Source organism: Coregonus clupeaformis, chromosome 18 (genome assembly GCF_020615455.1).
Source record: "Coregonus clupeaformis isolate EN_2021a chromosome 18, ASM2061545v1, whole genome shotgun sequence".
Lineage (NCBI taxonomy): Eukaryota > Metazoa > Chordata > Actinopteri > Salmoniformes > Salmonidae > Coregonus > Coregonus clupeaformis.
In genome coordinates, this window is record NC_059209.1 from 50,911,818 (window position 1) to 50,934,863 (window position 23,046).

At 43.6% G+C, this 23,046-nt stretch overlaps 1 protein-coding gene across 5 annotated transcripts in view; it reads right to left on the reverse strand.

Moving 5' to 3' along the window:
* The window catches only part of LOC121530961 (oxysterol-binding protein 2-like), a 78,777-nt gene that overhangs the window by 38,545 nt on the left and 17,186 nt on the right, over window positions 1-23,046 (reverse strand). For 2 of the 5 annotated variants that reach the window (XM_041836369.2, XM_041836368.2), the window contains exon 3: window positions 22,345-22,422. The exons of 2 other annotated variants lie outside the window; for them this stretch is intronic. In XM_041836369.2, the coding sequence (XP_041692303.1) occupies window positions 22,345-22,422 (78 nt within the window). Of the gene's footprint in view, window positions 1-7,181; window positions 7,661-22,344; window positions 22,423-23,046 lie in introns of those variants that run through there. One more of the 5 variants, XM_041836373.2, reaches the window with a different exon arrangement.

Consider the following 23,046-nt stretch of genomic DNA (forward strand, 5'->3'; position numbering starts at 1 on the left):
GATCATGCTTTATAATGTTTCTAAAACAAGAAATGTATTAGTAAGAAGTAATGTGGTATATTGCTCAATTTCATTTCATTATTTGTGACCTGAGTCTTTTACCCAAAATATCAGATGAGAAAAAAATGTCAGCTGTCCCTTTAAGGGCGGGAGGTTACTGGGGTTAACGGGGCCACTCGAGTCGTTTCAGTTTGTCGGTGTGTGTGATTTGGGATGTGACTAGTAGTAGACAGCATCTACAGCGTCTCAATGCTATCAGTTGAAGCAGCAGATTCAAACTAACATTGAAAAACAACCAAGCTTGTGAAGAAAACAATGTAAATAGCCAAGAAAAAGGAGGACAAAGTCTCACTTTGCTGACTCAAGTAAATTAGACCAACTTTTATGCCTGTGCCAGTGCCTCCAAAAATGAATCTATCAGCGCTTCACTCACAGTACGCAAAGCTGTTGCTGTGCGAGGTGGGAGGTAGGATTCATATTTCTTTGTGCGTTTAGCAGCTATGAAACAAAACAGCAGAAATACTTTGAAAACAGCTACTTCAGCATTTTTCTGCTAGAACTCGCAACTTGCACATATGCTCATACTTGACTTTTGACTCTATTTTTATTCACAAATGCGAATGTAATGCTCGCACTGTAGAGCCCTGCAAATTGACCAACCGCCAACGTGGCTGGTGAAATAGACATTCTTACCCGCCAATACCTAAATCTACCCGCATTTGACTAGAAAGGTACAGGCATCCTTCCTAACTCAGATGCTGGAGAGGAAGGAAACTGCTCAGGGATTTCACCATGACCATTAAAACAGTTATAGGAGAAAAATGAGGATGGATCAACAAGATTGTAGTTAGTCCACAATACTAACCTAATTGACAGAGTGAAAAGAAGGAAGCCTGTACAGAATACAAAATATTCCAAAACATGCATCCTGTTTGCAATAAGGCACTAAAGTAAAACTGCATTAAAATGTGGCAAAGAAATTAACTTTATGTCCTGAATACAATGGGTATGCTTGTCATCGGCAAGGACTAGGGAGTTTTTTATGATTAAAAGAAACGGAATAGAACTAAGAACAGGCAAAATCCTAGAGGAAAACCTGGTTTAGTCTGCTTTTCAACAGACAATTGGGAGACAAATTCACATTTCAGCAGGACAATAACTGAAAACACAAGGCCAAATATACACTGGAGTTGCTTACCAAGATGACATTGAATGTTGCTGAGTGGCCTAGTTAAAGTTTTGACTTAAAATCGGCTTAAAAATCTATGGCAATACTTGAAAAGGCTGTCTAGCAATGATCAACAACCAACTTGACAGAGCCTGAAGAATTTAAAAAATAATAATATGCAAATATGGTACAATCCAGGTGTGCAAAGCTCTTAGAGACTTACTTATCCAGAAATACTCACAGCTGTAATCACTGCCAAAGGTGATTCTGCCAAAGGCGGCCATGGGGTTGAATACTTATCTAATCAAGATATTTCATACATTTTTGACAAATGCTATAATTTTTCTTCCACTTTGAAATTACAAAGTGTTATGTGTAGATCGTTGACTAAGAATTACAATTAAATCCATTTGAATCCCACTTTGTAACAACAAAATGTTGAAAATGTCAAGGGTGTGTATACTTTCTGAAGACACTGTATTTGTTTATTCTATGTATATAATATTGGCGCTTTATCTGTGCAATAATGATCGATACAAATAATTCTGTGAAAGGCTAATATTGGCCGATAATATTGGCCAACCGATTTGTGTTTGATTAACACAAACACACACATAGATACACACACACACAGACATAGACAGACACACACACACACACACAGATACACACACACGTAGATACACACAGATACACACACACATAGACAGACACATACAGACATAGACACACATACACACACACACACACACGCACACACACCCCCTCTGACATCTAAGGACAACAGCATAGACCTGCTAATCAGTGAGGTCAGTTTGTTCCCCCTGCTGATGGTTGCGGTTCAAATGCAAGGAGGGAAAGCTGATCCTCGAGCACTTCCTGTGGTCAACTTCTACCCACAGAGGATAGCTCTAATCTGTAACAACAAGCACACTCTGCAGACAGCAGTATAGGAGAGGTACTGGACAGAACAGAAGATTGAGGTCTTACTGTAGTGTACACAGGGGTGAAAGTAGACTTACCGGTACGGTACTCCCTATGTGTGCGCGCACATTTAATTTTTTTTTATAGCCTAGATATAATCATAGAATACATCTATAATCCCTATTAATTGATATGATCTCTGTGGGCCTAGTAGGCCTAGTCAAGATTGTCATATAACTTTTAACATGTATTACCTTTTAATGTGGCAGAAACATAACCAGTCATGAAGTTTATCTGATTGTTAAACAATCACTTTAAAAAGGCACTCCTGAACGCTACACATTCGTCCACTAAATAATTCCAGCATCCAAACAGTGCAGTGTGAACCCTCAATTTGATAAAAGAATAGAGACATCTGTTACAAAACACCGAAACGTGAATTGTAATGACATTCTGCAATTGTCATTAGGCCTACACTGCCGAATTGATGCGTCCACTGTGCACGCGCGTCTCGGTCTTGGCCACTCATCCCTGCCTTAGCTAAATGGAAGTGTTCTCATCGTACCACAATGCAATTTGGAGCGTATACTACCCGGTTTCATGTGGCTGACATGCGGTAATGTTAAATAATGGTGTAATAGGCTATAGTTTTCTTGTCATTTTGTGTTAATAATTGTGATAGGCTCACATGTTACCGGTACGGCGTACCCCCACTATTTATTTTGCCGGCACACCATACCGGACCGCCTTACTTTCACCCCTGGATACTGGTATCGTCACAGCCGTAGTAAGTAAGTAAGTAGCCTTGCACTAGCCTTGGCTTGTGCAAGCCGGAACGGCTCATAGGAGCCTAAAATAGGGTATAAGAGATCATACAAAAGATTTTGCTGTGAGTCATATGTGGATAATGTAAAAAATATTTGTTGGTCTGATGTGATTAATAAGGAGCATCCAGATGCTGCACTTGATGAATTTATGAAATTGCTTCTTCCAATTATTGATAAACATGCACCTGTTAAGAAACTGACTGTTAGAACTGTTAAGGCTCCATGGATTGATGAGGAATTGAAAAACTGTATGGTTGAAAGAGATGGGGCAAAAGGAGTGGCTAATAAGTCTGGCTGCACATCTGACTGGCTGACTTACTGCAAATTGAGAAATTATGTGACTAAACTCAACAAAAAGAAGAAGAAACTGTATTATGGAGCCAAGATCAATGATATAAAGAATGATGGAAAAATAACTTGAGTAATTTAAATGAAATGATGGGTAGAAAGACAAATTCAACGCCATCTTTCATCGAATCAGATGGCTTATTCATCACAAAACCATTTGATGTTGCCAATTATTTTAATGATTACTTCATTGGCAAAGTGGGCAAACTTAGGCAGGAAATGCCAACAATGAACAGTGAGCCATCGTATTCATGCATAAAAAACAAATAATGAAAGAAAAGCATTGCAAGTTTGAATTTTGTAAAGTTAGTGTGGGAGAGGTGGATTTTTTTTTGTTATCAATCAATAATGACAAACCTCCTGGCATTGACAACTTAGATGGAAAGCTACTGAGGATGGTAGCTCACTCTATAGCCACTCCTATCTGTCATATCTTTAATCTGAGCCTAGAGGAAAGTCTTTGTCCTCAGGCCTGGAGGGAAGCCAAAGTAATTCCGCTACCCAAGAATGGTAAAGCGGCCTTTACTGGTTCTAACAGTAGACCTATAAGCTTGCTGCCAGCCTTAGCAAACTGTTGGAAAAAATTGTGTTTCACCAAATACAATGCTATTTCTCTGTAAACAAATTAACAACAGACTTTCAACATGCTTATAGGGAAGGGCACTCAACATGTACTCCACTGACACAAATGACTGATGGTTGGTTGAAAGGAATTGATAATAAGAAGAATGTAGGAGCTGTACTATTAGATTTCAGTGCAGCCTTTGATATTATTGACCATAACCTGTTGTTGAAAAAACGTATGTGTTATGGCTTTTCAACCTCTGCCATATTGTGGATTCAGAGCTATCTATCTAATAGAACTCAATAGTTTTCTATAAAGGAAGCTTCTCTAATGTCAAACATTGTACCACAGGGCAGCTCTCTAGGCCCTCTACTCTTTTCTATTTTTACCAATGACCTACCACTGGCATTAAACAAAGCATGCGTGTCCATGTATGCTGATGATTCAACCATATATGCATCAGCAACCACAGCTAATGAAGTCACCGAAACCCTTAACAAAGAGTTGCAGTCTGTTTTGGAATGGGTGGCCACTAATAAACTGGTCCTGAACATCTCTAAAACTAAGAACATTGTATTTGGTACAAATCATTCCCTAAGTTCTAGACCTCAGCTGAATCTGGTAATGAATGGTGTGGCTGTTGAGCAAGTTGAGGAGACTAAATTACTTGGCGTTACCTTAGATCAGAGCTGCCCAACCCTCTTCCTGGAGATCTACCCTCCTGTTGGTTTTCAGTCCAACTCTAATTTAACACACCTGATCCTACTTATTAGCTGCTCAACAAGACCTTAACTAGCTGAATCAAATATGTTAAATTAGGGTTGGACTGAAAACCTACAGGACAGTAGATCTCAAGGAAGAGGGTTGGGCAGCCCTGCCTTAGATTGTAAACTATCATGGTCAAAACATATAGATTCAATGGTTGTAAAGATGGGGAGTGGTCTGTCTGTAATAAAGAGATGCTCTGCTTTTTTGACAACACACTCCAAAAAGCAAGTTCTGCAGGCTCTAGTTTTGTCTAATCTTGATTATTGTCCAGTCGTGTGGTCCAGCACTGGGAAGACCTAGTTAAGCTGCAGCTGGCCCCAAACAGAGCGGCACGTCTTGCTCATCATTGTAATCAGAAGGCTGATATAAATACTATGCATGCCAGTCTCTCTTGGCTAAGAGTTGAGGAGAGACTGACTGCATCACTTCTTGTTTTATTAAGAAACATTAATGTGTTGAAAATCCCAAATTGTTTGCATAGTCAACTTACACACAGCTCTGACACACACACTTACCCCACCAAACATGCCACCATGGGTCTTTCACAGTCCCCAAATCCAGAACAAATTCAAGAAAGTGTACAGTATTATATATGGTGGTCCTCTGTAGCTCAGCTGGTAGAGCACGGCGCTTGTAACGCCAAGGTAGTGGGTTCGATCCCCGGGACCACCCATACACAAAAATGTATGCACGCACGACTGTAAGTCGCTTTGGATAAAAGCGTCTGCTAAATGGCATATTATTATATAGAGCCATTATTGCATGGAACTCCGTTCCATCTCATATTGCTCAAATAAACAGCAAACCTGGTTTCAAAAAACAGATAAAGCAACACCTCACGGCACAACGCCTCTCCCCTATTTGACCAAGATAGTTTGTGTGTATGTATTGATATGTAGCCTACGGGTGCCTTTAAAACGTTTTTATGTAGTTCTGTCCTTGAGCTGTTCTTGTCTATTAATTAATCAGCTAATGGGGATCCTAATAAAATACCAATACCAATCTCCTTACCGGTATGGAACTCCCTATGTGTGCGATAGACTAGACAGGACGCTAGTCTATCGCAGGGCCTTACCCCCAATCTATCTCCTTAATGCTGAGTGACAAGCAGAGATGCATCAGGTCACATTTTTACAGTCTTTGACAAGAAAACTGTGTGTGTGTGTGTGTGTGTGTGTGTGTGTGTGTGTGTGTGTGTGTGTGTGTGTGCGCGCCAAGTGGAGCGCAGAGATAGTACAGAAAGCCCAGGGCAGGAGCAAACAGCTGTCCTACTGAACCATCACTACCGCCTCCAGGGGGAGAGAGAGGGGGATGGAGGGAGAGAGAGGGGGATGGAGGGAGAGAGAGGGGGATGGAGGGTGGGAAAGAGGGATGGAGAGAAAGAGAGAAAAAAGAGTCATCGTGCAGTAGAGTCTCCGGCAGGGGTAGGTAGGCAACCCTGGTCCTGGAGGGCCGCAGGCACTTCATGTTTTTGATTTAACTGACCTGGAAGACCAGGTGTGTTGAATTTAGGCAATCACTGAACTGATCAATTAGCTTAGTTGGTCAGGGGTGGTGCCTAGCTGGGACAAAATCCTGCAGTACCTGCAGCACTCCAGGAACAGGGTTGCCTACCCCTGGTCTACGGTATAAGAGACTGTGACCAATCAAAGGACCAAATTATGAAAATAAAAAATACAAACTGACCACAGCTCAACTCACTCAACACATCACTGTGGACACACTGTAAAGTCCAGTGATGTGGGACATGAATGGGTTCATCCCCATCACTTCACCTCACATTCACTGACCACACAAACCATGCTTAGTTAGTTACACAGGCCTGCACGAACAGTCACACATGCACACTCTGACACACTTGTGACATGGACAAAGTTCCCCAAATAAAGTTTCAAAACTAAGAACCAAATCTAACCATGGACTGATAAACTGCTGTTACAAACTTGCAATCCCCTAACAGAAACAGAATGCAAATCAATTGCATATTCACATGGTGATAAAGTAGGCTAATTCATTAAACTTACGCCCATAAAATAAATAAAAAGCAACCCAAAGTAGATTTATGCTGGTACAGTAACTATACTTTAGCGCAGTATCAGTGTGGTCATCATCTCGATGACTCTGCTGAGAGCGGCTCTAGGACCCAGGGAGCCGCAAGACCTAGCATCTTTACAATCCTCAATGTCATCATCATATGTGGTATCACATACTGTACATGCACAGACACAACTATGGCATGCAGATATACACAGCTAGGGGCTTGCTAGCATGTTGCAAGTTACATCACTTCTACATGCAAACAACAAGGTGAAGCAGCCGGAAGACAGAGGGAGTGAATGGGAGAGGGAGAGAGAGAGGGAGGGAGCGGAGGAAGAGAGGTAGGGAGGGAGGGTGAGAGAGGAGAGGGAGGGGAGGCTGCATCCCCATGAATGCAGGTCCACCCATCTCAACTCTGCTGCTGCTGTGGATGGTCCAAAGCCCTAACGCCGGCTGCAGCCGGACCCAAGCAGTACGGGATAGAGACAAAAGCCAGAGAGCGCCGGTGCGATACAGAGAGATGGATGGATAAATGGATGGATACCTCCGAGGCATACGAGGTGGAGGAGGTGGCAGGCCGAGGTTTTCCTTCGGGGTGGAGTGAGAGGAGTGTGGAGGCTGTCTCCTCCTGAGGCTGAGCTGTAGCTGCTGTACTGACCCTGGTTCAGTTTACTGAGGCAGCCCGAGTTGCAGAAGGAGCGGACCGTCCCTGGTTCCCAGCAGCCTCGGCCCTTCATCCCCCTCTCTCTCCTCTCTGCTCTGCAGGCCCGGCGCTCCCCGAGACGCGACACTACCCTGGGCCGCTACATCATCCTGGCGCGGGGGGGCGGAGGCAGCAGCGATTGTCCTTATTCAGCATTGCAGCGGGCACACACACTGCTCACACACACACTGCTCACACACACATTCACACGCCCGCACGCTATGACAAGGGGAGTGAGGCAGGCGCTCCCCCTCTTGCATTCGTGTTCTCTCCCTCTCCTAGCTGCGGCTCTTCCTCTCTGAAACACTCTCACGCTGCACACACACACACACACACACACACTCACACACACTCACAGCACAGCACATTTACAATTCTCCTCCACATGCTTCTCTCAATGCAGTGCAGAGTGGAAAGGAGGGAAGGAGGGAGGGAGGGAGGGAGGGAGGGAGGGCAAGAGCAAGGCAGAGAGGAGATAGGACTCGGCAGCTGGCAGTCATCTATAGAACCTAGACCAGAATGCATTACTACTTCCCCACTGCCATTGCCCCCCTCCCTCCCGCTGCTTGCCTCCCTGCTTGACGGCATAAGTCAATAGTTAACGGCTTCACTGCTGCACAGATTACAGTGAGCATTAGGGACAGTGCTTCACAGATCACAGACCTACGACTGTGTGCAGGTATGTGAGGGATACAATATGATACGGGTGTTGTTAACCTCATGTGGAAACTACAGTCAAGGACATACAGGTCAAACAATCTGTCATCTCTTTGCTGTCTTCAATCAAATATATATCTACCGATCACCTCTCTGCTATTCTCCCTGCCTCTTTCCCTCGACCAGTAAAGCTTTCCTGAAGAGACCAACAGTAGCTATCAGGCCACTGCGCAATTCTGACCCCTCTAAAACGTCAAGGTCAATGCAGAGATGTGATAGCAGAGATATACTACTGTTACTGTGGTTCCTCTTCCAGCAGCATGCACTGCTCTGCTGCATCCACAGCACAGTGTTCAGAATGGGGGAGGTGATCATTTTAATACGGCTGCCAAGGGTTCATGCAGTGTGCTGCATTCGCATTCCAAGGTGACCTTGTCCCACAAGGCTTTCTCCCTCCCTCTGTGTGTGTGTGTGTGTGTGTGTGCGCGCGCACATGAGTGCGGAGGGAAACAGTCTCACATTAATGCACATGGATACACATATTAATACATATGTATACCAATAATAACTAAGCTGTCCTCTCATCATATCCTCTGTTACCCTCTAAAGGCTTGTAACAGCAGCTAATGTCGTCACTGTCCGAATGAGCTGATGATGTTTAGCGTCGCAATTCGCATACAAGCACATTGGAGCATGGCAACAGACAGTTTATTTATGGTGATAGTGATTGAATTCTGCTCAAGCTGCTGCTGCTGCCTCTGGGAAGGACACACCGTGACGATGTGTGTGTATTGTCGGCAGCTGTATGAGCGGTCATTAACCATGTCATGTTTTCAGGGGCGCAACTTTCACTGGGGACGGGGGGGACATGTCCCCCCGACATTCTGAAATTGCATTTTTGTCCCCCCCCCCTAATTTTTATTATTGGAATGTGATACAAAACACGGAAACGGTGTGCTTTAGGACCATGCGGACGCCACCGAGCAGTCGGATAGGCTGTTTGGAGTGTTTATGCAACTGGATTTAGGACCGCGCGGACACCACAGGCTGACAGGCTGTGTGAAGGCAAAGCTTTTGGAAGGCTGGCTGGACCAGCAAGGGAGAGTTGAGCATAGTACAGTGCGTATGCGTTGCGCTCTTTCACCGAGTTGTAAAAGGAAGCAGAACAGAAAATGGCTACTCTTTAGTTGACTGATGTAGCTGGCAAGGTGTTGAGTGGAGCTGAAGGATGGGACTAAAAACAAACAAAAGATAACTATTGTAAAATATACTGTGTCCGTAAAATGTATATAGTAAGTATAAATGTATATAGTATGTATAAGCTGGAAGTAGAAGCCTAAGTGTTATGAAAATATATTTAAAATGCCAAGAGTGTGCAAAGCTGTCATCAAGGCAATGGGTGGCTATTTTAAGAATTTAAAATATAACATATTTTCATTTGTTTAACAGTTTTTTGGTTACTACATGATTCCATATGTGTTAATACATAGTTTTGATGTCTTCAGTATTATTCTACAATGTAAACATTTTTTTTAAATAAAGAAAAACCCTTGAATGAGTAGGTGTGTCCAAATGTTTGACTGCTAGTGTATATATAGATATTTACAAAAATATATATGGGGGATTGGAAATGATGCAGACAATTATGGAAGCCACAATCTATCTGCAATATTAAAGCGGATCTACAACATTTGTGTGTCCCCCACTTATAAAACCAAAGTTGCGCCCCTTTATCAACAGTGCATGTCTGTAAGATGGATAATAACAAGCCATGTCAGCAGGGTCCTGAGATAAGGATTTCGAACAGCATCTCGGGTGCATTCCTTGTGCATGATGTGCACCACAGGAGGTTGGTGGCACCTTAATGACTGGAGCAGAATTGGTGGAATGGTATCAGATACATGGTTTCCAAGTGTTTGATGCCATTCCATTATTATGAGACATTCTCCCCTCAGCAGCCTCCTGTGATGTGCACATATGTAACACATATGTCTGGATATTTTACACACTGTCTGCGACATGCTGCTATGAAGTAGATCTGTAGTGTAGGGCATCGTGATAAACAGTCTTATACAGTGAGGGAAAAAAGTATTTGATCCCCTGCTGATTTTGTACGTTTGCCCACTGACAAAGAAATGATCAGTCTATAATTTTAATGGTAGGTTTATTTGAACATTGAGAGACAGAATAACAACAAAAAAATCCAGAAAAACGCATGTCAAAAATGTTATAAATTGATTTGCATTTTAATGTGGGAAATAAGTATTTGACCCCCTCTCAATCAGAAAGATTTCTGGCTCCCAGGTGTCTTTTATACAGGTAACGAGCTGAGATTAGGAGCAAACTCTTAAAGGGAGTGCTCCTAATGTCAGTTTGTTACCTGTATAAAAGACACCTGCCCACAGAAGCAATCAATCAATCAGATTCCAAACTCTCCACCATGGCCAAGACCAAAGAGCTCTCCAAGGATGTCAGGGACAAGATTGTAGACCTAGACAAGGCTGGAATGGGCTACAAGACCATCGCCAAGCAGCTTGGTGAGAAGGTGACAACAGTTGGTGCGATTATTCGCAAATGGAAGAAACACAAAAGAACTGTCAATCTCCCTTGGCCTAGAACTCCATGCAAGATCTCACCTCGTGGAGTTGCAATGATCATGAGAATGGTGAGGAATCAGCCCAGAACTACACGGGAGGATCTTGTCAATGATCTCAAGGCAGCTGGGACCATAGTCACCAAGAAAACAATTGGTAACACACTACGCCGTGAAGGACTGAAATCCTGCAGCGCCCGCAAGGTCCCCCTGCTCAAGAAAGCACATATACAGGCCCGTCTGAAGTCAATGAACATCTGAATGATTCAGAGGAGAACTGGGTGAAACTGGGTGAAAATCGAGCTCTTTGGCATCAACTCAACTCGCCGTGTTTGGAGGAGGAGGAATGCTGCCTATGACCCCAAGAACACCATCCCCACCGTCAAACATGGAGTTGGAAACATTATGCTTTGGGGGTGTTTTTCAGCTAAGGGGACAGGACAACATTACCACATCAAAGGGACGATGGACGGGGCCATGTACCGTCAAATCTTGGGTGAGAACCTCCTTCCCTCAGCCAGGGCATTGAAAATGGGTCGTGGATGGGTATTCCAGCATGACAATGACCCAAAACACACGGCCAAGGCAACAAAGGAGTGGCTCAAGAAGAAGCACATTAAGGTCCTGGAGTGGCCTAGCCAGTCTCCTGACCTTAATCCCATAGAAAATCTGTGCAGGGAGCTGAAGGTTTGAGTTGCCAAACGTCAGCCTCAAAACCTTAATGACTTGGAGAAGATCTGCAAAGAGGAGTGGGACACGTGGTCCTCTGTAGCTCAATTGGTAGAGCATGGCGCTTGTAACGCCAGGGTGGTGGGTTCGATCCCCGGGGACCACCCATACGTAAAAATGTATGCGCACATGACTGTAAGTCGCTTTGGATAAAAGCGTCTGCTAAATGGCATATTATTATTTATTATTATAAAATCCCTCCTGAGATGTGTGCAAACCTGGTGGCCAACTACAAGAAACGTCTGACCTCTGTGATTGCCAACAAGGGTTTTGCCACCAAGTACTAAGTAATGTTTTGCAGAGGGGTCAAATACTTATTTCCCGCATTAAAATGCAAATCAATTTATAACATTTTTGACATGCGTTTTTCTGGATTTTTTGTTACTCTGTCTCTCACTGTTCAAATAAACCTACCATTAAAATTATAGACTGATCATGTCTTTGTCAGTGGACAAACGTACAAAATCAGCAGGGGATCAAATACTTTTTTCCCTCACTGTATATTGAAGTAGATCTGTAGTGTAGGGCATCGTGATAAACAGTCATATATAATGAAGGTGATTGAAGTTGATCTGTAGTGTAGGGCATTGTGATTGATAGCCCCCTCAATGTAACATGATGCTTCGTGCTTAGGGACAGACACACACACCCTTGTGGCTATAATTCTATTTTATGCCACGTGTTGGGGAGAAGGCGTGTTCTTTCATAAGTAACTCACGCATGTCCTGAGTCTTGTGCAACGAGGAGAGGGAAACAAAGCCAGCTACCTCCATTAATATCACACTTGACCTTCATTTATTATTATCTCCTTTAACAGAGCTACGGGTAACAAAGTGCAAAGCCAGCTGAAATTGGTTCCACTGGTGTGGACAAGCTCTCTGTGTGTGTGTGTGTGTGTGTGTGTGTGTGTGTGTGTGTGTGTGTGTGTGTGTGTGTGTGTGTGTGTGTGTGTGTGTGTGAGTGAGCGAGCGAGCGAGAGAGAGTGAGATGGGCGATAACTACAGTAGCAATGATCTCTGAATGTCATGTATGTTACATCACTTCTTCACTAGAATAGGATCCAGCAGAGAATAAGCATTTTCCATGGAGATGAGACATTTTTGCAGTTTTAAAGATAATTCCTGTAATACTACACATTCTGCCATGGAGCTGAGAGAAAATGTTGCAGTTCTAAAGCTACTTTCCTGGAATTCTATACTTTTTGCCATAGCTAATGCTGTGCTCTTTTGCTCAAACATAATAAGAAAATCAATACTGCTAAATACACTGAGTGTACAAAACATTAGGAATACCTTCCTAATACTGAGTTGCACATACAGTGGGGAAAAAAAGTATTTAGTCAGCCACCAATTGTGCAAGTTCTCCCACTTAAAAAGATGAGGCCTGTAATTTTCATCATAGGTACACGTCAACTATGACAGACAAAATGAGAAAAAAATATCCAGAAAATCACATTGTAGGATTTTTAATGAATTTATTTTGCGTATTATGGTGGAAAATAAGTATTTGGTCAATAACAAAAGTTTCTCAATACTTTGTTATATACCCTTTGTTGGCAATGACACAGGTCAAACGTTTTCTGTTAGTCTTCACAAGGTTTTCACACACTGTTGCTGGTATTTTGGCCCATTCCTCCATGCAGATCTCCTCTAGAGCAGTGATGTTTTGGGGCTGTCGCTGGGCAACACGGACTTTCAACTCCCTCCAAAGATTTTCTATGGGGTTGAGATCTGGAGACTGGCTAGGCCACTCCAGGACCTTGAAATGCTTCTTACGAAGCCACACCTTCGTTGCCCGGGCGGTGTGTTTGGGATCATTGTCATGGCTATAAGGTGAATGCACCAATTTGTAAGTCGCTCTGGATAAGAGATAAGAGCGTCTGCTAAATGATGTAAATGTAAAAATGTAATATTGAAGATATTGGAAGAACTGTCCACATTTACTTTTCGTCAGCCAACAAGATGAGCAGGTCTAACGAACAGCAAAAGCACTAGCCTATGTCAATCTACTATCCCCCATAGTACAAAAGTCGTCCTCTTCTAATCTGTGCGAGAAATAAATATTCCAAACATAGTCTGGGACAGTTGTGGGATGACATTTCCATTAGCGGAAAACACCATTATCAAAAGTGACCGCATATGCAATTATGCATTTCATGCTTTTATTATAAAGGTGCATTTTTATGGTGAAAATTATCTTCCCAAAACTTGAAACTCACACACTGCTTTTGTATGCCAGTTAGGCTCTAAACCCCTTGTAAAGCGGATTAATGTGCTTGATTTTAATAAGTTATTTGGCCACTTTAGGTGTGATACAAACCTTATCAAAACATATAGGCCTATGGGCTAGGCTACATGAGGTGTGCGACTATGATTAGAAAAAGTCACCAAAAAGAAGGCTGTTTCTTATGCTGGGCATCATTCACAAGTGATAATATATAATTCACAAGTGATAGGCTAATATTGTCACCCATCAGACTATTCTTGATTTAATCTTGTCTTTACATATACTAAATAATATACAGTACCAGTCAAAAGTTTGGACACACCTCAAGGGTTTTTCTTTATTTTTACTATTTTCTACATTGTAGAATAATAGTGACGACATCAAAACTATAACACATATGGAATCATGTAGTAACCAAAAAAGTGTTAAACAAATCAAAATATATTTTAGATGTTAGATTCTTCAAAGTATGCTTAAACAATGTACTTAATATTAGGAAAGGTGAGAAATAAATATAGTAGGCCTAGCCTATAGAAAGCTGATGGGATCCTCCTCTTTTTAGTAGAGGCCTTCACTCTGTTTTCTCGTGCAATTGCATAGCCTATAGAAATGTTGCGCAACATGAGCTCATGGGCTCTCATGAAGTGTTTGATTAGATTTTCAAAAACATTTACATTTATGTCAGAGAGATTAGAGGGACAATAGAGTGCTGAGTACAAGGCAGTTAGCAAATTTGGTAGGCTACTAATGACCAGCAGCAGCATCAGAGCTTGGAGAAGCCTAATTACCGTGACTAAACGGTCACATGGAATTTGACTGCCTTCATGACTCGTGACCTCCGGCATGTGGCGGTAATACGGTCACCGCAACAGCCTTAGTTGTACCCCCTTTTGCCCTCAAAACAGCCTCAATTCGTCGAAAGCGTTCCACAGGGATGCTGGCCCATGTTGACTCCAATGTTTCCCACAGTTGTGTCAAGTTGGCTGGATGTCCTTTGGGTGGTGGACCACTCTTGATACATACGGGAAACTGTTGAGCATGAAAAACCCAGCAGCGTTGCAGTTCTTGACACACTCAAACCGGTGCGCCTGGCACCTACTACCATATCCTGTTCAAAGGCACTTAAATATTTTGTCTTGCCCATTCGCCTCTGAATGGCACACATACACAATCCATGCTTCAATTGTCTCAAGTCTTAAAAATCCTTCTTTAACCTGTCTCCTCCCCTACATCTACACTGATTGAAGTGGATTTAACAGGTGACATCAATAAGGGATCATAGCTTTCACCTGGATTCACCTGGTCAGTCTGTCATAGACACTATATCTTGTTACTGCGTTTGAGAATAAAATCCAGACATTTCTCCTCACAGCCCCAATCAAACTACTTGGTGCTCATTAGTTCTAAACCCACTCACTGAAGTGTCTAAGTTGAAAAGTGAACATTTCTCTCTGAGAAAAGGGAGCAACATTATAACAAGAAAGGTGCTGTTATGGAGGAAACCTTCTCGGGACAATTTCAAAGATGATACTAGTTATGGTGGTGGCAGACAAATTGAATGGAATGTTTTTATCTTGTTTTTTAAAATCTCCTAAATTTTCTTTTTTTTATTAATTTTTTATTCCACCAACATAATGACCAAGCAATACCTACTACAAACTAAATGAGCATCACGATTACCTCTGAAATATGATCTCCATTCCTCCTGCCCTCTCCCTATGGGCTGATGATCTCCTCCTATGGTGATAAGTCAGTCATCAAAAGGAGGTTGATGATCTTCAATTAACCATATGGTTAAAGCTGAGAGTGACTGCTTCCTGCCTGAGGCTGGGCTTGGCACTTCTTTATTGCAAGGGGGAATGTATTGACTTGATGATTTGGCAATTACAGGCTGACACAACACTTCATATTAATGCCCAACGCAGCACCGTGCAATTACAGCTGCCCGTCAATACACTGGAGCAATGAGTCATCCCAGCTAGCAACTACTGAATGAATACGCATAGCCACGTGCCACACGCTATACACACAAACACCAAACTGAGAATAATCTGAAATAACAAAATGTAACTACAATGACAACAGCTAGCAGAAAAGACTACGGGGGAGAGGAGAGGTGACAGGAAGAAGGACCGGTCCTTGTCTACACTGTCAGCCTGATGCCAGGTTTGCCCTCTTGTGGTGAGGGGAAAGGAAAGCACAGGTTTCCCAGCAGACCTCACGAAGCTGCTTTATTCTGTGTCCCAATCGCACCCTATTCCCTGCATAGTGCACTACCTTTGACCAAAGCCCTTTGGCCCATGGTCAAAGGTAGTGCACTATATAGGGAACAGGGTGCCATTTGAAGCAGCTTCAGTGTTCCTCCCCTGCTATTCCCATCAAGATGAAACTCTTCCATGGCCCCCAGCCCCAGCCTGCCAGGCCTGGCACAATGCCCAGCTGGAATAGTGATCCTCAGCCAGCCAAACAGAGAATCACTGAGCAAAGCAAGTCACTAACTAGCAGGATAGGCAACGGTCTGATCTTCAAAATCAGGGTCCTGAGACATGATGATATGTCTTAAACCACAGGAGATAGACAGTCAGTCAGAGCCCCAAGCCATTCAGATGACAACTGATCTAGATAAGCCACGGGACAACAACCCAATTAGGAAGGAAACTGGAGCAAACCAGAATACCAAAAACCCCAGCTATACCTGTCATTACCCAAAGTTTAAGGAGTTTAGAGGTTTCCCTGTTTTAAGAGGGGGAAAAAACATTCTTCCCTCTGTGTTCCCACTTTCCAGAAACTGAGTGTGAGTGTTTGTGTGTGTCATTCTGCATCCCAATGGATTGGTCTTTCATGCAGCACAGCATACAGAGATCCTCATTGGACACACTTAGGGCTGTGGCGGCCATGGCATTTTGTCATCCAGTGATTGGCAAGCAAAAAACTGCCTTCTCACAGTAACTTACCATTAATTAACATAAACACATTTAGCATCTCCTGGCTTCCACGCATAGATTACAAGCCACTGATGCAGACCTTTGGAACATATATATAAAAAGTCTAATAAATCGATTTAATATAGCCTATAAATCCATTATTTATTTTAGACAGGTCTAAAGAAACATGAGATGAAGAAAATATAGTGTATTTCAGACTCATACTCTGAGTTGTCCTTATGTTAGGCCCTGATCTGGCATTGCCATATGGCTGTGGGCTACACTAGTTCATTTAGCAGACAAGATTTGCTTAGAATTCTGTGGCATTATTTTATAGTATAAAGAATACAATTAAACATAGCTGAATAAAATAGAAAGGATGTTTTCTCCAAACGATTTCTGAGGGAGTGCTTCCATGCGGATATTCTGTGTTGAGCGGTTAACAAAGAGACAGGTCCTCCTATATGCTTAATTTAGAGTTATTTATGCAACTTTAGTTGTGATCCAAACGTTGGGCGATATGTTTAGATTTTCAATACATTCTAAGGCTACATGATGCGACTCTAATTATTTGAAAAAAGTTGCATGAAAGGCATGAGCTCTGCTTTGTTTCTTGCACAGGCTGCACACACTTCATCAGTCTCTCATTCGTTTGAAAAGCACTTGATAATGCTTCCAATTTCCTGGCGGCATCCCCCTAATGTGGCATAATGCCCCCTAAAAGAATCCATGCCCGTCACGTGATCGGGTTCTTCTCACAGGCATCTATCTCAGCTCCGAAGTAGACTACAAGTGAAGACAGACACATCGTTGACGCAACTGCACGTGTCCTTATTAAATTCCGAGGCGCATATTGAAGATGTTAGAAGAACTGTCCACATTTCCTTTCCATCAGCCAAGATGAGGAGGCCTAACGAACAGCAAAAGCACTAGCCTATGTCAGTCTACTATCCTCCATAGTACAAAAGTCGACCTATTCTGTGTGAGACATAAATATTCCAAACATAGTCTGGGACAGTTGTGGGATGCGATAGATCCCAAATTAATACAACCACTCGCATCAAAAATTTTTTTAAAAGCAATGAGGCTTTTAAACAGATCAGAACGTTTAGCTTAAAATGTTGATAAACTATTAGGCTATTTCTTTACATTATAAGCACAGCATTGCGCACACAGCAGTAGGCTATAAGCGCGAATGTTACAAAATGCAATCAATTAGCAGGAAAACACCATTCTCAAAAGTGACCACAAATGCAATTATGCATGTAATGCTTTATTATAAAGGTGCATTTTTATGGTGAAAATTATCTTCCCAAAACTTGAAACTCACGTGCCACCTATGTATCCCAGTTAGGCTCTACACCGGTTGTAAAGCGGATTAATGTGGTTAATTTTAAGAAGTTATCTGGCCACTTTAGTTGTGATACAAACCTTATCAAAACATATAGGCTTATGGGCTAGGCTACATGAGGTGTGGGACTATGATTTGAAAAAGTCGCTCGAATGCACACAAGCTGGGCATCATTCACAAGTGGTAGGCTAATATTGTCACCTATCAGACTATTCTTGATTTAATCTTGTCCATACATATACTAAATAATATATGTGTGAAATTAGTTTTTATTTAGAATGGACCATTATCATGCACCTGTCTCGGAACAGGGGCAGGAGAAAAAAATACATGTCATCTATGCACTTAAATAGCAAATGGAGGATGCTTTTCCCATGGTTATTTTTCATGCCAGCCAGGTAGGCTATACTCCTGTTGTAAAGCGAAGCAACGTGCTTAATATTAGGAAAGTTGAGAAATAAATATAGTAGGCCTAGCCTATAGAAAGCTGATGGGATCCTCCTCTTTTTAATAAAGGCCATCAAAACTCTGTTCTCACGCAATTGCATAGCCTATAGAAATGTTGCGCAACATGAGCTTATGGGCTCTCATGAAGTGTTTGATTTGATTGTCAATTACATTTGCATTGATGTCAGAGTGATTAGAGGGACAATAGAGTGCTGAGTACCAGGCATTTAGCATGTTTGGTAGTCTACTAATGACCATCAGCATCATCAGAGCTTGGAAAAGCCACATTACCTTGACTAAACCGTCAAGTGGAATTTGACTGCAGTCATGACTCGTGACTGCCGGAGTGGTGGTAATACGGTCACCATAACAGCCCTAGACACACTCGATCCATACAGAAGTCTAATCCCAATACAGCAAAGCCCCACACAACACCACCAGTGTAGTAACTCCTGTAATGTTACTGTGCTTCAAAAAAGTACCTTGTTCCCTTGCAGTTTGTGCAATGATTAACATAGTTACCGGATCCACTGGTTGTGTGGTTGTGTTATTCAGTAAGACAGATATAGAGCACAGAACACACACACACACGCACACAAACACAATGCTTAGATAATAGTGATGGGGGAAAAGAATCGATACAGTTACTGTACATAGAGATATTATTTTTGGACAATATTATATTGATACTTTGATTTCCATGACTGATCAAAACAAAATGTTATCATGCTCTCTATCATCTCTCTTCAGCAGACATATAGTGAGAAATACACTACATGACCAAAAGTACGTGGACACCACCAAGAGCATTAGTGAGGTCGGGCACTGATGTTGGGCGATTAGGCCTGACTCACAGTCGGCGTTCCAATTCATCCAAAAGGTTTGATGGAGTTGAGGTCAGGGCTCTGTGCAGGCCATTCAAGTTCTTCCACACCGATCTCGACAAACCGATTTCTTTTTTTTCGTTGTTGTAATTTTTACCTCCTTTTTCTCCCCAATTTCATGATAATGAACTTGTCTCATCGCTGTAACTCCCCAACGGGCTCGGGAGAGGCGAAGGTCAGAGTCCTCTGAAACATGACCCGCCAAATCACGCTTCTTAACACCCGCTCGCTTAACCCAGAAGACAGCCGCACCAATGTGTCGGAGGAAACACCGTTCAGCTGACGACCGAAGTCAGCCTGCAGGTGCCCGGCCCGCCACAAGGAGTCGATAGAGAGCGATGAGCCAAGTAAAGCCCTCCCGGCCAAACCCTCCCCTAACCCGGACGACACTGGGCCAATTGTGCGCCACCCTATGGGACTCCCGGTCACGGCCGGGATCGAACCCCGGGCTGTAGTGACGCCGCAACACTGTGATGCAGTGCCTTAGACCGCTGCGCCACTCGGGAGGCCTTCGACAAACCATTTCTGTATGGACCTCGCTTTGTGCACGGGGCATTGTCTTGCTGAAACAGGAAAGGGCCCTCCCTTAACTGTTGCCACAAAGTTGGAAGCACAAAATCGTCTAGAATGTAATTGTATGCTGTAGCGTTAAGATTTCCCTTCACTGGAACTAAGGGGCCTAACCCGAACCATGAAAAACAGCCCCAGACCATTTTCCTCCTCCACCAAACTTTACAGTTAGTACTATGCATTCGGGCAGGTAGCGTTCGCCTGGCATCCGCCAAACCCAGATTCGTCCGTCAGACTGCCAGATGGTGAAGCGTGATTCATCACTCCAGAGAACGCGTTTCCACTGCTCCAGAGTCCAATGGCGGCAAGCTTTACACCACTCCAGCCGACGCTTGGCATTGAGCATGGTGATTGTGGGAGGCTGCTCGGCCATGGAACTCGGTAGTGATTGTTGCAACCGAGGATAGATTATTTTTATGCGCTAAGCGCTTCAGCACTCGGTGGTCACTTTCTGTGAGCTTGTGTGGCCTACCACTTCGCGGCTGAGCCATTGTTGCTCCTAGAAGTTTCCACTTCACAATAATAGCACTTACAGTTGACCGTGGCAGCTCTAGCAGGGCAGAAATTTGACAAACTGACTTGTTGGAAAGGTGGCATCCTATGACGGTGCCACGTTGAAAGTCACTGAGCTCTTCAATAAGGCTATTCTACTGCCAATGTTTGTCTATGGCGATTGCATGGCTGTGACCGAGATTTTATACACCTGTCAGCAACAGGTGTGGCTGAAATAGCCAAATCCACTCATTTGAAGGGGTGTCCACATACTTTTGTATATATAGTGTATGTTTAGAACATCCAATCACAATAAAATTGCAGTATCGAATCGCAATACATATAGAACTGTGAGAATTGTGGGAATCGCAATACATAACGTATCGGCACCTAAGTACCGTGATCATTTTGTATTGTGAGGTTCCTGGCCATTTCCTATTATATAACACTACCGTCTCGCTCGCTCTAACGCACATCAGTGTAAAATGTAACAGGAACAGAGAGAGTCATACAGTGGCTCTTTATGAGTAAGGCTCCAGCCCTGTCCCTGCATAACAAGGGAGGGACTGGAATGTCATCATTGTCTAGTCCATGCAGCCGTTTCCCCCGATGGGGTATATTTAAAGACCATTCAAACCACAGGTGCTAAATATCTGGGACACTGTCTACCCTGTGTCACCTCTGAATGGGATAGGAGGAGAGAGAAAGAGAAAGAGAAGAGGGGAGAAATAGAGATATTGCACGGGAGAGGGAAAGATAATTACTTTATTTGAGAGAATGCAAGTGGGAAGGAAAACAAAGATGGAAGTGGGATGACTGGGAAGAGTTGAGGGATGAGTGAATAAGAGAGAGATGTGTTGGCATGTCAGTGCTAGCGGGTCCTGGAGTTCTGCGCTGTTCATCTGTGGAATGTGCTGGTTTAGAAAGGTCAGACTCAGTATGTGACAGCACAGCTTCAAACTCACAGACTAACACCCTCCCCAGAGCACAGCAGCATGCTAACAGTGACAACTAAGAACAGGGAAAGTCAGGGAGAAAGAGGGGGGGGGGGGGGGGGGGGGGTGAGAGGTGTGGAGGTGAGGCATGTGGTTGTCCCAAGAGATCACTTAACACAGGGAGGCCACTTTTCCGGCATACAAAACACCCACCTTTCACAGCATGGAGCCATACACGTGACCAGGGACTAGAAAGGGAGGGAGGGAGAGAGTTGAGCTACTGTCACAGCATACAGACACAGAGATGGAATAACAACAGACAAAGATGGGAAAGGATAAGAGGGAGGAATGGAGAGAGAGAGACCCACTAATGGTGGCTTAGTTTTAAAACAGTATCAGGGTAACTGGACTGCCAGTGTGTTAATGATCATAGAGTCTCTCTCCTCTCCCCTCGTCTACTCCCAACCCAACCCTCCATCATTCTCCTCTCCACACAGCACAGGCTTTGTTCAGCTTCATTAGAGGGACAGGATCACACTCCCAAACAGCCTGTGTGTGTCTCTGCCCAAGCCTGCAGATCTAAGACCAAACGGAAAACACAACCCAGACACACTGATACACACATTTTAAAACTGACTGATTAGATAGAAAAAAACATATGGACCATCTGTCACTTTCCCCATCTCATTCTAAGCAGGTTATTATGTGTTCACTTATGAAACATGCTGACATAAAGCACTGAGATACAAAATTGAGCGCAATACACACAAACACAGAGATTGATCAAATGTATGTTAACTGATCTGCTCTGATTTACACTTACTAACGCATGTATGCACACGCGCACACACATCTGAACAAAAACATCTAGGAAGCAGGAGTCAGGGCCATCAGTATCTGAATATAGCCAGTGTTGGGAGAGACAGTGGGAATAGCAGCAGCACTGTGTCCCACCATGGTAACCAGAACAGAGACAACATGATTGACTCCCCCTCAACAACTCCACCACAAACCAAGCATATAGAGGACAGTTAACAGCCCAATAACCTATACACCACACACACGCACACACGCACACACGCACACACGCACACACGCACGCACGCACGCACTCAAACAAATAAACAACCAACCCCAACTATTCCTCAACCGTTTATCTCGGAACATGAGTTGAATGGAGAGAAAGCTGTACTTACTCACAGGTCTGAATGTGCCTGAATTCCTGCTTTTGCCTTTTTCCCTGTCAGGTCCAGTCCGAGTGGGAGAGAGGAATTCTTTAGGAATGGGAAGAGGTACGGAGCATGAGTTGGAAAAAGCAGAAAAAAGTCATTCCATTCAGGACTGAGCCCCTCAGAGTGAGAAGCACAGTAAACTGCATACTGAGAGAGAATGAGAGTGGGAGAGAGAGAACGAGAGAGAGCGAAAGATAGAGTGAGCAAGCAAGAGAAACAGAGAAGGAGTGAGTGAGCGAGGTAGAGAGAGACAGGGGAGGGAGTGTAAAGAGGAGGGGGATGGAGGGAGAGGGTGAAAAAAAGAGAGAGGAAGGAAGAGAGGGGGAAGAAGAGAGGGAGGGAGAGAGAGGGGGAGAGGGAGGAAGAGAGAGAGGGAGGAAGAGAGAGAGGGAGAAAGAGAGAGGGAGGAGAGAGAGAGGAAGAGGGAGGAAGAGAGAGGGATGAAGAGAGAGGGAGGAAGAGAGAGGGAGGAAGAGAGACGAAGAGAGAGGGAGGAAGAGAGAAGGAGGAAGAGAGAGGGAGGAAGAGGGAGAGGGAGGAAGAGAGAGAGAGGGAGGAAGAGAGAGAGAGGGAGAGGGAGGAAGAGAGAGAGAGGGAGGAAGGGAGAGAGAGGGAGAGGGAGGAAGGGAGAGAGGAAGAGAGAGAGGGAGCGGTAAAACAGAGGGA